The sequence below is a fragment of the Narcine bancroftii genome, chromosome 4 (genome assembly GCF_036971445.1).
Source record: "Narcine bancroftii isolate sNarBan1 chromosome 4, sNarBan1.hap1, whole genome shotgun sequence".
NCBI classification, from domain to species: domain Eukaryota; kingdom Metazoa; phylum Chordata; class Chondrichthyes; order Torpediniformes; family Narcinidae; genus Narcine; species Narcine bancroftii.
The window spans coordinates 128,998,987-129,017,562 of record NC_091472.1 but is presented as its reverse complement, the minus strand read 5'-3'; the positions used below and the strand labels follow the sequence as shown (position 1 = coordinate 129,017,562).

At 38.2% G+C, this 18,576-nt stretch overlaps 1 protein-coding gene across 1 annotated transcript in view; it reads left to right on the top strand.

The window, feature by feature from the left end:
• pole (polymerase (DNA directed), epsilon) overlaps positions 1-18,576 on the top strand; it is a 147,534-nt gene that overhangs the window by 82,923 nt on the left and 46,035 nt on the right. The window contains exons 31-33 of the mRNA XM_069932838.1: positions 5,197-5,403; positions 11,711-11,854; positions 12,785-12,925. Coding sequence (XP_069788939.1) covers positions 5,197-5,403; positions 11,711-11,854; positions 12,785-12,925 — 492 coding nt within the window. The remainder of the gene's footprint in view (positions 1-5,196; positions 5,404-11,710; positions 11,855-12,784; positions 12,926-18,576) is intronic.

The following is an 18,576-nucleotide window of genomic DNA, read 5'->3' as shown; positions in this document are numbered from 1 at the left end:
CTTTATTTCCACCCACTGTACCACCCTTAAGGACCATATAGAATCATAGAAAATAGGAATAAGAGAAGGCCATTCAACCTTTTGAGCATTTACCACCATTTAATAAGATCATAACTAATTATATGACTTCAGAATTCTGTTCTTGCTTTCTCTCCATATCCTTTCTTTGATTTATTTTGCCTACCCAACTCCCTCTTGAGTATATCTAATGAATTGGCCTCAATAACTTTCTGTAGTAGACAGTTTCATAAATTCACAACTGTGAGTGAAAATATTTCTCCTCATCTCAGTCCTAAATAGCTTTCCCCTTAGATTGTGCTCCTTGTTCTGGACCTCCACGTGATCAGAAACATTTGTGAAGCAAAACCTAAAGTTTTTTTTAAAAATTGGTACCCTCTTGCAGTTCACTTTCTTCACTGGTTTGCTGCTTTTGGGTGCGGTAGTCCTTTTCTCCTGTTTTGGTACATACCTCGTTTGTTGGTGCTTTTGGCCTCAGCATTTTCTCTTGTTCTGCCATCTTCACCAGAAAGAGAATGGACTGAGAGAAATTCTGTTTGCATTTGGGTCAAATATATTGGCTTGGATTGTTCTTGCACTTTTTATTTGGGGAAAAAAGTCTCCAAAGGAGTGAGCACATTTCTTGCCTAGTCTTTTGCAATTTTTTTTAAAGCTTGAGCAAAAGCACTTGATGTAATTGTTTAATTAGATTATTTATTTCTTTGTGCAATTGTCAGTTTGATGTGTTTTACAGTAGATGGTAGGTTGAATGAAAGTTAGAGACGTGCATTTAAGCAACACCTTTCACTACCTCAGCTTAACTGTAATTGAAGTGTACTCCTTACAATGTCGGCAGTAGGTTAGTATTTATCAGAATTCTACAATGCAATACAATTGTAGCAGGATACTCCAATGGAAAATAAAAACAATGGAAAATAAAAACATGAGGCTTTAGATAATCAAGATTTTTGTGTTTGGGGCCTTAAAAAGATGCAAAAATAAGTATAGGTGATGGGGATTAAAAAAGAAAATATTATAATTGCAGTTTTAATTGTGCTGTTAAACAATAATTGAATAACATTTATTCTTGAATGTTAATCAACTTTTTGAAATATATTAGCTTCAATTTTAGCACAGAACACAGAGCTCAATTCTTTACAGATTTGCAAATTTAAAAAAATCAAAAATACTTATTTAATATAAAAGTTCTGCATGCAGGTACTTTATTGTGAAAATAACATCAACAGATAGAGATTTTTCACATGACGACTGTTGGTAAGAAGCTTCCAAGTCCATTCTGTCAGCCAGTCACTCTGATGACATTTAGGGCAATAATGTCTGTTTTTATTCAAATTGGACCATTTGTTGCATAGACAATGCAAACAACAACCAAGAGAAGCCAACCCTTGCTTTACACACAATGTATAGTCTCTGTCCATTGACGGCAGCAAAACAGTTTTCAGGAGGGATGGAATAGATCTTGCAATTTCAAAGTTGATTCCAGGCCTATGGGAAGAAATTTGCTTCATGATTATCACCAACCATCCTTGTTTAGCTGCTGTTATTACTTCTCCAAACTGAATTAAACATGAAGGAAAGACTCAGCATTAGCCATTGATTAGGTGCTATGGTCTACCTGCAGCAGTAGAAGTATACATCACGGTAATCTCTTGATGTGATTTATTCTTTAATTGGGTATCACTATCAAGCCATTGAATCCTCCCAAGTTTTTTGAGAAGAAAATTTCCTTCAAAAGAAATGAGCTGTTCACCACCCACTGACATTTAACCCATCGTTATTCTTGCTATTCATGATTTTGGGTCCATTCCCCTTGTAAGGTGATGATTTGGGTATTGATCATTTTCATGTCAATGATTTCTGCCATTATTTCTTACAATAATTGACAATTTTCCTTTTCATATGCCATTCTAATTTTTTAACTTGGAGATACAGCACGTTGACAGGTCCTTCTGGCCCATGAGCCCGCACTGCCCAAATCCATCCATGTGACCAATCAACCAACAAACCCTATATGTCTTTGGAATGTGGATAGAAAGCAGAGCACCTAGTGGAAATTCACATGGCCAAGGGGAGAAAGTAATTTAACCAGATTTATTATCAGATTAACATTTTTTCCCCCCTCTTCAAATAGGTATATATCTCAAAGGTCCTCCCTTTCAGAGGCTCAGTCCTCTTTCTTAATCAACCCGCTTAGTTTCTCCAGAAGATTATTCTTTGCTCACCAATTATTCAGGAAGTTGACTGTGTACATTTGTAGTGCACAAAATGAATGCTACGTACAGCATTGAGCCTAAATTGGGAGACCTTCATTCTTCATATATCAATTTTAATTTCAAATTAAGTGATGGCTACTTCTGCAAAACCATGAATCATTATTGACTAGACATCATGCTAATTAGCATAATTATTGACCAGATGTCATGCTAATTAGCATGATTAATAGAATACAAATTAAAATGAGCATTCTAGCATATCTTCCCATCTATTTCAATGGTAAGACCTGATAGTTAAGTGAGACATGCTGAAACTTGTTTATGAATGAGTCATGAATATAAAGTCTTTGTCTGTGGTGTGCCCTTGACAGCATTGATTACCATTGCACTTAGTTTGTTGTGATATTCATTTGCCATCTTTCACAGATATTTATAAACTTTGATATTTTAATATCTGGACTAAGCAAGTGCTTGCTTGTTCTGGCATAATCTGTAGGATACATCTGAATAGATGCACTATAAAATATGAGTAAAAATCTTGCATGGTAAAGTTAAATTCCTGAAGTGCTCCCTTAATGCTTGAAATTGTTAGTGTGTACTTTTATTATTATTTTGTATTTTTATTATTAGGCACTATTTAACATATGAAAAGTTATTTTTGTGGATGACTTTATTTTTGTGATGTTCTCACTATTTACCAATACAAAGCCAGATTACTGCAATTAAAAATGATCCTCAGTCGCTGTTCTAATGATATCTTCACCCTGCACCATTAAATCTGCTTATTTTTCCACAGATGCTGCCTGACCTTCTGTGTACCTCCAATATTTTCCATTTTTATTTCAGATTTCCAGTGTCTGCAGCTTTTTAATGTTAGAAATTTGGAATCAAGGCAAAATATGCTGGAATTACAGGATCTTTGGAAAGGAAGACATTGTGAATATTTTTGCTGATGTATTGTTCATGCCTAATTGTCCCAAAGATGCATTGCTTTAGGCCTGATGTTAAATTTCTGCCTGACCAGGGTTAATTTTCTTAACAGCTTCAGTGAGTCAGATGGACTTTCCTGATAATCTGCTGGATTCATGGTCATCGTGAAAGATTTTGTTTGTTCTAACTTCATTTAAATTCCCAGCTGAACTTGAACTTGTATTTTCTAGGTCAATAGTGCAGGCTTTTTTTTTTTGAAAAGTTTATTTAAAATTTTACAAAATACAAACATTAAATACAAAAATGTAAAAAAAAACCCCTCTAAATTACCCCCCCCTATATCCCCCACCCTCCACCCCTCTATCCCACCCCCTACTATCCCTCCCCCCCTCCCCGGAGTTTAACATACACAAAAGAAAGTATTAAAACAAACAAATAGAGTGGGTTAGGTTGCAATACATCATTTCAATAATTCAAACAAGAATAATAAAAAAATTACTTAACATCTAAAATCATAAGTATGGAGTCCATTTTTTAAAAAAAATTATTATTTCGCAAATTGTATGTAATTGTTTCTAAACATAAATATGATTGAATTTCATTATGCCACATCTGTATACTCAACTCAGCATAATTTTTCCAAGTTATCACTATATACTTCCTAGCTACTTCCAAACTCAGCCGAATAAGTGCAATCCAAGATTTATCCAAACGCGCTGCTAATGGATTCGTATATCCTAATAAACACAACTATGGATCCACATACAAATCTATTTGAAATAAATCTCACAAAAATTTTATAATCTTTTCCCAGAAATGTATAACCTTTGTACAATTCCACGCAGAATGAACAAAAGTACCTATCTGATCTCCACACTGAAAACACAAATCAGAGTCTCCAAAACCATACCTCTTTAACTTTTCAAGAGTGCAGGCTTTTATAATCTAATTAGATGACGGGTCATGAACCTAAAATATTAGCTGATTTTTACTCGTTGGCCTCACCTCCTGATTACACTGGACAATTTTTTTTCAAAAGTTTTGCTTCCTGAAAGAATTTGATGGACGACTTCTAGCTGAACACAACGATAATTTTAGATCTGCTGTATCACATAGGAAGTTGGAGAAACGTTAAATTAACTTTTATTGAATTTAACACGATTAATACCATAATGATGCTGACACATTGCATTAGTTCAACTGACTTAAAAATGTTTTACTGCTGATTTTCATTTGTACTCAGCATCTGATGCCTATCTTATCAGTATCCTACAATAGTCAGCCAGCAGTGATAGATTCCACTTGCCCTGATACCACTTTTCCGTGGTCACAATGTTCTGGTGAAACCCTTCACCATGTTCTTCATTGATTGCACCAAGATCAGCAGGGAAGAAGTCCCAAGTCCTAATGCACAAAATAATTTTCAATGAAATGTTGCACTTCATTGTTTTATGCTCAAAAGTAAACTTAAAATAATTCACAAAAAATAGGTTATATCTGAAAAAATAATAGTTCATGATAGGAAACTTTTAAGGTAATTTTCACGATCAGCAGCCCAAAATCCATAAAATACAGCCAAAAATGTTCAGGAGGCAAAATCTTCGTCGCCAAGTGTTACTGATGAAATTTTGTAAACTTTTATTTCCCATGTTATTGAAATGGATTTACTCTTTCAACTATTAGCTTGGATTTGTAATGTTATTGGAACTCCAATCTTGTTCACATATGAGTTTGAAGTGTGTTGCAAAGCAGATTTATTGTCAGGGAGATGGAATGAAAGTATTTATCGCACAAGACTGTAACATGCATAGAAGATTCATGTTTTGAATCCAAGTCATAAATCTGCAGATGCTGCATAAAAATGCTGCAGGACCTGCTATGTTTCTCTGGCACATTTATGTATTGCACTTGCCCCCAGCATCTGCAGATTTTCTTGTCTAACAATTATTTTTAGACTATCATGTGCTTGGCAGAAATGGAAAGAGAATACTAATAAATCTAGTAATTTAAAAATTTCTGTTATGTTTTAAAACAGAGTGAACGGTTAGTATGGTTGAGATACCAGAAGAAAAAATGGGAACTCCAGGCAAAACAGAGAAAGGCACGTAGGAAGAGAAGAAAGCTGAATGATGGTGCAGCTGCACCAGGAAGACTCATTCGAGATGGTCCAGCAAACAGCCTGAGTAGCTTTCTACGTCAGACTGCCCGCACCATTTTAGATATGCCCTGGCAGATAGTACAGGTATTCAGATTTGGAACTATCATATTTAACTGCATATATGATACCTCTTTTTTTCCCCCCCGCCCCCCCAAAAAAAAGCCTTAAGAGCCACCATGGGTTCTATACACAAAGGTGACATTTTGGTGCCGCCATTTTGGGCACTGAAATATAAACGTACTGGAGGCTTTCTTGTGCAAGATGGTGATGGGAGGAAAGTGCTCAAACTACTCACCCAGATTCAAGAAGCCCACAGAGGTGCTGCGGCTGTCCAGGAAGCAGCCACGCAGCTTTGCATACCACATTCCCTCGGGTGGCTAGTGCTTTCCGGAGTCGCCGCCGCTGCACTCTTCCCCCAGTGATCAGGCTTGCTTGATTCTGCCCGCTCACACTCTCCCTCCCTCCCGCTCGCTCTCCCACAGTGCTTTGAGAGGAGTGTTGGGCCTTTGTTCAACAAGCAAATTGAACAAGGCGCAGGGGCGGGTGGCAGTAAGCGAGTGGCCTGTCGAGCTCAGCTCAACAGGTTGCTCACTCTGCCACCCACTCTCGTGCCTCATTCAGTTTGTTCGCGGAGCTATACTTATCGAACAAAGGCTCAGCAAAGAGCCTGATCACTGAGGCCCAGCGCTCCCTTCAAAGCCAGTAATTTATCATTCCCAAAACAGTGCTCCACTTAGCGCTCTGCAACAGTGAGCCTGGGCCCTGCCTGTTGCCCTGGCTTCTCTCCCTCAAGTGCCCGTGGGTCCTGGCATGCTTGTCAATCAATCGACATTGTATGGTGGGGGGGAAGCATGTGGTGGGTAGGAGGACGTGTTGCTGCTGTTGCTCTTGTGCAGGGAGGCTTCGGCATCTTAGCCATGCAAGCCTGGAGGGTTTCCATTGATTTGAGTGAAGGCAAATCACTGAAACAAATTATTCATGAAATCTCACGCTAAAAATTGGGGTGGGGGTAGGTGGGGGAATGCTATATGCCAGTAGGTCCTATATGCCGACAAATATTGCACTTTATGAACTGAAGAATCATGCTGAAGGAATTTAGCACATGTCTGGGCAATGTTTCTTGAGCATTCAAAGTTAATCCCAGTGTGTCATGCTTTTGGCACAGCTTGGTATCTATCCATCTGAAATGTGCATTTGCTTTCGGCACCAACAATTACCTATTGTCATAGATTATACAGCAGAAAAATGGGCCCTTGGCTCACTGTCTGCACTGATGATCAATTACTCACTTGTAAATTATTCCCATTTTGTTCTGAGAGGGAATGTCCAAACTCTACACAAACAGCCCTGGAAATTGAACCAAGGTCTTTGGCACTGTGAAATACTAACTCTGCCAATGTGCTGACCAAATGCACTTCATACTGAAATCTCTCTAAACTAACTGGTATCCACTTAGCTCTATCTGGCACTTCGAGATTCTTGAATCTAAACACAGGCAGGTACTATTTGACCATAGCACTGGTTTCCACAGATAAATCTCAAAACAGTAAGGAACTTTGAAGCCAAACAGAAGGGGAGAAAGTAGCTTCTGTTACATCCACAGGAGCTTTGGACCTCATGTTCGGCACAGGCCAAAGGGCTGTACTGTTCTATCATCCTACCTCGTTGTTGCGGGAAGTACTGTCAGATGTTTGAGCTTTCAGCCAATTCCCTGCACAGCAAAGGAGTAAGGTTCATACCAATTTTCTGGTACAACATCACTGTCAGTAACTCGTCTTTTTCATAACACTGTAACCACTGATTCCACTGACACTGTTCTCCAGGGGGTCATTTAGAATGCTCTGGAAAGTAACTGTGAATTCCCTTAAACTTGGTTATTGCTGAAAGTTGAAAAATTGCTCTTCCCTCTTCATCTGTTGCAAGTATGCAAAATATTAAATCTCCAAATATAATGGGAGCCATCTCTTTAGTGCATGTGCTCAGTGTGTTTCATGACTTTTTTTTTGTTCCTGGCTGTTTTTGCTTTGGCATTACATATCTTTATGACTCTGTAATTTTGTTTTTCTATATTGAGATACTCAAAAATGGAACCAGTGTATTGCATCTGCAGCCTGTCTGCCTATTCCATTAATCCTCATTTGGCGTTTCTGAAGTCCTTTACAGTAGTCCTCCTGTAGAAATTTGCTGATTTCTTCCTTTATTCCTTAATTGATTTAATTCTAATTCTGCTTTACATAAAATGGGTTTAACACTCATTCCTGAGGTACACCATTTCCAGCTCTCTGATTTTGAATGTGCTAATTTATCCTAGATTTTTGCTCCAATTTTTCTCCTTGTAATTGCTTTTCATCTTGGATTGAATTAACAAATTTCTGTGGCACTTCTGAAAATAAATGCATGTTATATTTCCTGTACTTTCATTTATCCAATTACCTATTTTATTCAAAATGAAACTTCAGTTCAAAATTGTCTCATTTGTTAATCTTGTTTTGTGTACCCCTTAAAAACCAGTATATTTATAAACATGATGGTGATTGTCTGATGTGGGGGCCCTGAGAAACATCAAGCCTCCCTGATGCCTATATCTGCGCCAGGTGCCACGAGATGCAGCTCCTTAGGGACCGTGTTAAGGAACTGGGGCTGCAGCTTGATGACTTGGTGCTCATTAGGTAGAGTGAAGAGATAATAGAGCAGCAGGAAATTAGTAGAGAGCATCTCTGTGGCTGTCCCCCTCAGCAACTGGTATATCGTCCTGGATAGTATTGCTGACAACCATAGTGACCAGGTCTCCGGCAATGAATCTGGTACTGAGACACACAAGGTTAAGAAGCATGAAGTTGTGATCAATGATTCTATAATGAGGAAGATGGAAAAGAGATTCTGTGGGCCTGATAAAGACACCCAGATTGTGTGTTGCTTCCCAGGAACCAGGGTACAGGATGTCTCCGATCAAGTCCAAAACATTCTGAGGAGAGAGGGTGAACAACAAGAAGTCTTGGTACATGTTGTTATCAATGACATAGGAAAGATCAGTATGGATGTCTTGAAGGGAGTATACAAGGAATTAGGAAGGAAGCTGAGAAGTCGGACCTCCAGTGTGGTAATCTCACACTGTGCCAAATGCTGGTGAAGGCAAAAATAGTGAGATCAGGCAGATAAATACATCTCTGAAAAGCTGGGGCAGGGCTTAAGATTCTTGGATCACTGGGATCTCTTTTGGGTAAGGTATGACCTGTATATGACCTATATATGATCCTGACTACAAAAGGCAATATAACTTCTCCCCTTAAAACTAAAACCCTCGCGAACACCAATCCCCCTAAAAGGATGGAGATCCAATATCCTGGCAGACAGGTTTAATATAGCTGTTAAGGAAGATTTAAACTAATTTTGCAGGGGGTTGAGAACCAGAGTGTCAAAGCTGATGAAGGGGAAAATGGAAATAAACCAAAGATAGAGTGCAGCAAGGATAACAAGCAGGTAATGTGAAAATTGCACCCAGAAGGATGACAGAGACACAGTGTATATAAAAACTGATCTAAAGGTATTATACTTAAATGCACGCAGCATTAGAAACAAGGTGGATGATCTTGCTGTACAGTTACAAATTGAAGGATACGATGTTGTGGCTATTACTAAGGCGTGGCTAAAGGATGGTGTCATCGAGAGCTGAATGTAAATAGGAAGGATAGGCCGGTAGGCAGAGCGGGTGGCGTGGCTCTGCTGGTAAACAACAATATCAAATCATTGGAAAGAAGAGGCATAGCATCAGAAGAGGTAAAATCCTTATGGGTTGAGTTAAGGTAAAGGTAAAAGGACCCTAATGGCAGTTCTCCAAAAAGAAGCTGGAAAGTGGACTACAAAATATGTTTGTATGTCGGGTGGCACGGTTAGCGCAATGCTATTACAGCGCCAGCAGTTGGGACCCCGAGTTTGTACATCCTTCCTGTGTCTGTGTGGGTTTTCCTGGGGGGACTTCGGTTTCCTCCCACCATTTGAAACAAACCAGGGGTATAGGTTAATTGGGTGCTATGGGGCAGCACGGACTCGTGGGCTGAAATGGCTGTTACTGTGTTGTATGCTTAAATTTTAAAATGTAAGTTTAAAAAAATATATTTGGATAGCTTTGTGGCTAAATATGTGGATGACACCAAAAATAGGTGGTAGACCTGGTGTTGCTGAGGACACAGAAAGCTGCAGAGAGACTTCGATAGATTAGGAGAATGGGCAAAACTATGGCAGATAAAATACAATGTCAGGAAGTGTACAGTCAGACACTTTGGTAAGGTGGATGGGGAGGAATACTTTATTTTAGAATTGTCATACATGTAGTATATAATCATTTTTATACAACCATCATATTCGAACAGATTGATCCTGACTACAAAAGGCAATATAACTTCTCCCCTTAAAACTAAAACCCTCCCGAACACCAATCCCCCAAAACAAAATCATTGCTTGTACATTTTCATATTGTAGAGTTACATAATAAAGAAAGAAACTAGAAAAGCTACTGGATTGGACTAGGATAGGTCATGGCGCACCACAGACTTTAACTGACAGGCAAGTATTTACACTAACAGGTGAGATTGTAGAAATCAGTAATTGGAAGAGATAAAATTAAACCACAATACCTATCTTTTGAATATATGGGCACCATATTTGTAAATATATTATACTTATTCCTCAAATAATGTTACTTTTTCTTACTGGATAGACTTTTTTTGAATTTCTGCATGTGTCTGTCAGCGCCCAGACCTGAGTCCGACTTCCAAGTAAATGCAATACACTTTCTTGCCACCGCCAATATTATTTTCACAAACTTCCTTTGATTTAGTGAAAGTTTCAGTTTAGGATTTATCCCTTCCACATTCCCTTATCAAAATAGATCAGGATTTTGTGGGCGTGAAATACCAGTAATTTGTTCCAATAATACCCCTACTTTCATCCGAAAAGGCCTCACTTTTGGACATGTCTATGAGTTAACCTCCGGGTTGAGTCAGCAGTGAAGAAAGGAAATGCAGTGTTGACATTCATTTCTAGGGGAATAGCATACCAGAACAGGGGTGTAAAGATGAGACTCTTTAGGGCCCTGGTGTGTTGTTACTTAGAATACTGTGTTCAGTTTGAGGTGCCTTATTTGAGAAAGGATATGCTACCATTGGAAAGGGTTCAGATAAGATTTACTAGAATGATATCATAAATGAAAAGGTTGGCAAATGAGGAACATTTGTCAGCTCTTGGATTGTACTTGTTGGAATATAGAAGGATGAAGGGGGAGCTCGTAGAGACATTTCAAATGCTGAAAGGCCTGGATAGAGTAGATGTGACAAAGTTGTTTCCATTGGTAAGGAAATCAAGTACAAGAGGCCGTAATTTCAAGATAAAAGGGCATCAATTTAAAACAAATCCAGAGAGATTTCTTTAGCAGAGGGTTGTGAGTCTGTGGATCTTGTTGCCACAGGCAGGAGTGGAAGCGAGGTCATTCGATGTATTTAAGACAGAAAGTGACAGTTATTTGATTATTCAGGGCATCAAGTGTTGCAGGGAGAAGGCCATGGCTGAGAGATAAGGATCAGCTCATGATTAAATGGCAGAGAAGACCCATGGGCAGATTAGCCTACTGCTGCTCTTGTGTCCTGTGATGGCATTTATCCTCGTCTCCTTGCTGTTTTGTCAGATACCTTGGTTTTGTACATAAGTATTGTTGGCTTATTTTTGCTTGAATGTATTAGCTGACTCCGCCTCAACTCTGCTTGTTTCTAAGGATTTGATGGTTTTTCCATTTTTATATTTGACTGATCAATACATTTGTCATATTCTTTTCTCCATAAACTTCAACTGTGCAACTCTGCACTCCTCATTTATCATTAAAGCTGCAAGCCTTAAAATTTCTCATCTTTTTTTCCAAACCCTTTCAGGGTCTTTACCTTGCTGTCTTTCTTCTGTAACTCTTGAGAAATTTATGTCCATTAGTCCTTTTTAAAAGTTATCATTCTGTATTGGTCCATTATTTTTGGGCATGTATTGTCAGTTCTTGACTCTGCATTTTCTCTTCCTCTTCACTCACCTTTTAATTTGGTTCCTAAAATCTCACCTACATCAAAATTATTGGTTCTCTTTTGTTTCTGCGTGGCCTTTTGTGAATATTTCTGAAAATCTTTGAGGGTCTTTTTATTACATAATGGACTAAATAAATACACATTGCTGATTTTACACTTAGGAACTGGCTATTTTCTCTATGTTCTGCTAAATTTAATTGCTTGCTACCACTATATTGTGCATTTCTGTTGATCCATATGACCTTTGCATTGGAAGCTTTAAAATTAGTTTGCACTTGAACTTCTGTAAAATTTCAAACACCAAGTAAACTATTCTCTCAATGGTTCAGATTGCAGAAACAAGTCAGCCTGGTCTCTTCAAACTATGGGCTATTGTTGGTAATGATTTACATTGCATCAAACTCAACATCCCACGTGTTTTTTATGTAAATCAGCGGATTCCTAAAACAGACGATAGCGCTGTGTACAAAAAAGTAAGTGCATCATATTCCTTTACTTTTCCTTTCCAAACAATTCTATCTTTTCCCCACATAACTGCCATATGCTAGTGTTGACTGGAATAATTCAAATTTAAGAATTTGAGTGTCTGGGGTGGATTTTTCTCTAAATCCTGAATTATCTTTGTTAGGTAACTTTGAAAGTATCGCCCCTGAATTGTTGTCAGATTCCAAACTGAAATTTGTTAAGTTGGCTTTAGTAATAGCAAGGAAATGTGTCACTGTTGCATAGAAATCTGATATCTTATCAACTTTAGAGCGGTGGCTTCCTGAAATTCAAAGTTGTATTCCATTAGAGAAAATTACGTATAATTTGAGGAACAAATATTCTTTATTTTTCCAAATTTGGGGTCTGTATGCAAGATTTATGAAATTAAAGTTATAAAAAATTTTTAAAATATTTTTCCTGTTCCATGAAGTTTTCCGTGAAGAAATAATATAATGATTTTGTGATGTATTTGAGGTCTCTGAGTGCCAACTGATGTAATCCAAATTAATTAACTGTGATTGTTTTTTTTTAATGAAATACTTTGTGTTTTAGTTTTGGGCTTATAGTTTTTTTTTGAGGGAGAGGGTTTTAGTTTTTTTTGTTTTTATTTTAATTTTTATATAGTTTCAACATATATTTGTTAACACTATTATGTAATTTGGTATATTCTTAATTATTTGATCCTGTATATGTTGATTAAATAAAATATTCAACAAAAATAATTTGAGTGTCTGAAAAGTTAAATTGTAAAATTTGCTGGGTGTTTTGTAGCTATATCAACATTTGAATGACTAAAGATAATATATGTATGACTGGTAATTATGAGTTTAATGGGAAAATTTAAAAAGTGACCATTTATGTACCTGTAAATTTATACTTTTATATGATGCCACTTTGTTTTTCATCTTTATTAACAGGTCAATCGTATCCTTCCCCGTTCCAATATTATTTACAACCTTTATGAATATTCTGTGCCAGAAGACATGTACCAGGCACACATCAATGAGATCAATGCTGACCTCTCTGCTCCAGATGTTGAAGGAGTCTATGAAACACAGGTCAGATTAACTAATGATTGACAGGATTTGTTATTTGCCTTTGCTGCGTAAAGGAGACTGTTTGTCCTGCTGAGCTTCTCCAGCATTTTGTGTTTTTACATTTTTGATCATAACCATGAGGAACTCTATACTCCTGAAATTTTTTGCTCACGTAAATTTGTGGAGGCTAGCTCATTATTGGTAATTAAAGTGGGGATAGAATTGTTTCTGGAAGATCAGGGGATAGAGGGCTATGGCATTGACACCATCTCCATCTTTCACAGATTTGGGATATATCAACCAAAATCATGTTGGATTCTCACTAATTAACAGATGCTTTGTACTTCAACATTTTATTCAATTGAAGTCAATGGAAAACTGAAAATTGGTCTAATATGTATTTAGTCATCTAAGTCTGTATCCCACAATTTAAAAATCTGTTTGTTTTCTGAGAGTTGGCATACTCCATCTCCCTTGACCTTGTTAAGCATAGTTTCTAAGGCAAACTTAGTGTTTATGATATCTTTCAGATTATAATATCTTTCATATTTACCTGTTGTGTCCTTTTATTCAGGCTAAAGTACTTGCTGATTTATTTACAATTTGAAGAATAATATTAGCAAAGAAAACAAAATGATATGGAACAGTGTTTGATATATTTAAAATTACTGCCTCCCTTTGGAATTTGATGGTACATAGGATGGGAAAAATTCTTTAAATGTATTAGATGTTTGTGACATATTGTTTGACAAAAGTAAAACAAAATGTTTCTGAGATGTCATAATGAGCTAATGAGTGTGTATGGCGTGAATCCCCTAACATCCTCCCTCTTCCACACAACCATAGTTTCCCACTGCCTCATCTTCACTGTTTTCTCCCCACCACCCTGCTTTTGCTCAACCATTGAAGGCTACCTATAACATTGTGGAAATCAATGCTGCCTAATTGTGACAAAGTCTATACTTTTACACAAGGTAAACATTATCAGTTTATGATTAAAATCAGCCTTTTAAATTACGCTAATTAAACAAATAAATTTCTTCAATTGCTGGTGTTTTTTTTAATGAGTGCTGGTGGATAATGGGAAATTATATTTGATCTACAGCACAGAAACCAGCTGTTTTTCCTGACTGATCCATGTACTCAAGCTTCCTGGGTTTCATCAAAATCTATCAGCATAATCTTCTATTTTCTTCACCCTTGCTTGAGCCATTCCCTTGAGGAGAGGTTTCTTTTGGATGCCCTATTGGTTGTCATGGTAATGTAGTATTGATATCCTCCATCTATTCTCTTCTCTCTTTCATTCACTCACTCAGTCTTTAAAAACTCCATCAAAACCTTGTATAATTTTAAAGAACTTTATTTGGTAACCTATCATTTTCCTTTTCTCAAGAGAAAAGAAACCTCATTTCCCGATTACATAGACTTTTGCATTTCTGATAAATCTTTTATGCTTCAACCCTCAATACGCAATGTGGGATCATCCACAAATTTAGAAATCATCTTTTTTAGATTCCAGCATGTAATTCAAGAGAAATAGTTAACACTTTATGTAATTTAAACTCCAATCAAATGTCCTGGAACTGGAACATTAGCTGTTTCTCTGTTCACAGATACTGCCTAACTTACTGAATTTTTGCAGCATTTCCTGTTTTTATTTACAGGGTTTTAACTACAAAATATTAAACTTTATTAATTTGTGCTCTTTGTAATTAGCTTACCTAAAGCCTTCTGAAAATTTAGGTAAAGAGCAGAAGCTAAAATGTGTAGATAATGAAAATTCAGTTCATGAATAGATTAGCTTAAATTTTTTGTGGGAAATTTAACTTTTGTATTTCCTGATACTTAAGATACCGTGGATAAAAGTTAAGTTAAATGAAAATGAATAGGCAAAGATTTGGCAAATGAGGCATCATGTAGAAAAATGAAATTCATTTTGGCAGGAAAAATAAAAATGTAGCATATTTGTATGTTGAGATATCGCAGAGCTGTGAAATTTAGAGGGATCTGAGTATCCTTGAGCATGATCAGGAATTGCTAGTATGCAAGTGCACAAGTGATCAGAAAAGTTAACTAGTTATTGTTCATTGCTAAGAGAAATCAAATATAGAAGTAGGGAGGAAATGCTTCATTTACACAGTGGATTAGTGAAAACGTATCTGGAGTACAGCACATGTAACGTCGGTGGCCTTAATTGAAGAAGGATCTAAATGCTTTGGGAATAGTTCAGAGAAGGTTTTATTTCCTTAGGCCAAACAGCCTCCTATATTGTAATATCAGGTTGATGCCAGTTCCCAGCAGATCAATCCCATCAGACCCCTTTCTTAGTTTCCTTTGCACCTGTAACATGCGCTGTCACATTCCCATCAACTCTACTGTAATCTTTTTCCCTCTTGTCTTCACCAGTCACCAAGGGATAATTCAGAGGAGTTATTTAAGCTTCTGCCACGTTTGCATATTTCTTTGGCTTGGCTTCGCGGACGAAGATTTATGGAGGGGGTAGAAGTCCATGTTTGCATATAGAGGGAATTTATATGGTCATGGGGAGAATGTGCAAACTCAACATAGACATCACCCAAGGAGAATCAAACCTAGGACCCTAGAGTCTGAGGCAGCAGCATTAACTGCAGCACCAATGTGCCAACAGTTTGCGAGTCTAATATCTGGGTTTGGCAGATTGGACATGGTGAGCTTGTATTTGCTGAAATTTAGAATAATGAGAGGCAGATTCCAGGGAGTCTTGACAAGGTAGATGTTTCCTTGTGGGCAAAATGCAGAACTGGGAGGGTAACAACATAAAACACTAAGAGGTCACTGTTATGAACTCTTTCTTTGGCTTGGCTTCGCGGACGAAGATTTATGGAGGGGGTAAAAGTCCACGTCAGCTGCAGGCTCGTTTGTGGCTGACAAGTCCGATGCGGGACAGGCAGACACGGTTGCAGCAGCTGCAGGGGAAAATTGGTTGGTTGGGGTTGGGTGTTGGGTTTTTCCTCCTTTGCCTTTTGTCAGTGAGGTGGGCTCTGCGGTCTTCTTCAAAGGAGGTTGCTGCCCGCCAAACTGTGAGGCGCCAAGATGCACGGTTTGAGGCGAGATCAGCCCACTGGCGGTGGTCAATGTGGCAGTCCTTGTACCTCTTCTTTGGTGCACCTCTGTCACAGTGGCCAGTGGAGAGCTCGCCATATAACACGATCTTGGGAAGGCGATGGTCCTCCATTCTGGAGACGTGACCCACCCAGCGCAGCTGGATCTTCAGCAGCGTGGACTCGATGCTAGATCAGCAGCAATGGTAATAACCAAGACAATAGTATTTTCAAAAATAATAATTTTTATTTTTAACATAATACTTCTTACTTAACTCTAAACTTAACCCCACTATCTGCAAATGTATACATGTACGTGTGTGGTAAAACCAAAACCATTACAGTTCAAGCATAACTCTGAAGAGATTATTTAAAAGTTCAGTTCAAAAGCAATTATGGAGTAAGTGTGAAGCATCAAATTTCTTTAAATTGTTGCTCAAAAGCAACAATGTTGAAACATCAAGTCATCAGACCTCTGAAACTCACACATTTCTTTTGTAGAGTTGTTTTCAGAGCAATGTTTCTTCATACTGTTATGAACCCAAAGGACTCAAAAACTAGCAGCAATAGAAATTCACCAAGACAATGGCTACTTAAACAAAACTGGTTTTATTTTCTTAATGCATAATAATAAGAAGAGAGGGAGAGAGAATATGGGAAATTATAGACCGGTCAGCCTGATGTCGGTGGTGGGGAAGATATTGGAATCCATCATTAAAGGAGAAATAGAAGAACACTTAGGAAGGAGTAATAATATCGGTGCTGGTCAGCATGGGTTCCTTAAAGGAAAATCTTGCTTGACTAATCTCCTGGAATTTTTCGAGGATGTAACAAGGAGGGTGGACTCGGGAGAGCCAGTGGATATGGTGTACTTGAACTTCCAGAAAGCCTTTGATATGGTCCCACACAGGAGGCTAGTTAGCAAAATCAAGGAGCATGGTATCGGGGGTAGGGTTCTGTCATGGATAGATAGTTGTTTGAGAAATAGCAAACAAAGGGTTGGGATAAACGGGTCATTTTCTGGATGGCAGAATGTGATGAGTCGTGTACCGCAGGGATTGGTGTTGGGTCCTCAGTTATTTATCATTTATGTAAATGATTTTGAGGAGGGGATTAATAACTACATATGCAAATGGCACTAAACTGAGTGGCAGTGTGAAATTTGAGGAGGATGTCAGGAAATTGCAGGGGGACTTGGACAGGTTATGGGAGTGGGCGGAGAAATGGCAGAAGAAGTTTAATGTGAGTAAATGTGAGGTTGTCCATTTTGGAGGTAGAAACAAGAGAGCAGAATATTATTTAAATGGAGTTGAGCCAGGGAGTGGGGTAATGCAAAGGGATCTGGGCGTACTTGTTCACCAGTCATTGAAAGCTAACATGCAGGTTTAGCAAGCGGTGAAGAAGGTGAACGGTATGTTGGATTTCATAAAGATGGAATTGGAGTATAGGAGTAGAGAAGCCCTCCTGCAGTTAGTTCTACAGGGCTCTGGTGAGACCTCAGCTGGAGAATTGTGTCCAGTTCTGGTCCCCATATTTAAGAAAGGACATACTTGCTACAGAGGGAGTACAACACAGATTTACAAGGTTAGTTCCCGGGATGGCAGGATCGTCATACGCGGATAGGTTAGAAAGGCTGGGATTATATGCGATGGAGTTTAGAATGATGAGGGGAGACATGATTGAGGTAATTAGGATTATCAAAGGGCTTGACAGGGTGAAATCAGAGTACATGTTCCCAATGATGGGTGAGATTAGGACTAGAGGGCATATTTTAAGAATACAGGGAAGGCCATTTAAGACAGAAATGAGGAGAATTTTTTTACCCAGAGAGTTGTGGATCTGGAATGCACTGCCACAGAGGGTAATGGGGGCAGATTTGCTGGATAGATTTAAGAGAGAGTTGGATAAGGCTCTTGTGGGCAGGGGAGTTAAGGGTTATGGGGATAAGGCTGGGATTGAAAAGAGAAAGATCAGCCATGATCCGATAAATGGCAGTGCTGGCTCGACGGGCCAATTGGCCTACTCCAGCACCTATTGTCTATTAATTAACCTAACTTAACCCCCTTCTAATTCTAAGCACACGTGTATGTCATGTTTATGTGTTCAGGAAAGTTCTTTTTCACCATCCAATCATTCATTTTTCACTTCTCCCAAGTTCACTGGTTTCAGACAATTTTCCACACTGTGCACAGAATTGAACATATATTATATTCACCAGGCTCTGGTTCTTTAACTTAAGTTGTTACTGCTCAGGAAGGTCTTTGTGGTTTCAGAGAGATATTAGTGTCCCCTCTTGGTTTTTCTAAAAGATAACCTTTTCTTCCAGGTGACCACAAGGAGTTCTTCTTTTTCCCCTATTTCAGGAGAAACACAATAACCAGCCACGGCCTCTGCAATTGACTACAGAGATTTAGAATAGGCTGAACTCAGAACTCAAAACCCATCTTGAAATGGGGTCTTGCAGCAGCTCTGCCAACTTGCAGGCTTCACACAAACTGCTGCACAATACTCTGTCACTCTCTCCCAAACAATGGATGTTTTCATATTGTTTACAAAACCATATGGTCCCTCTTTGGACAACAAACTTCAAAC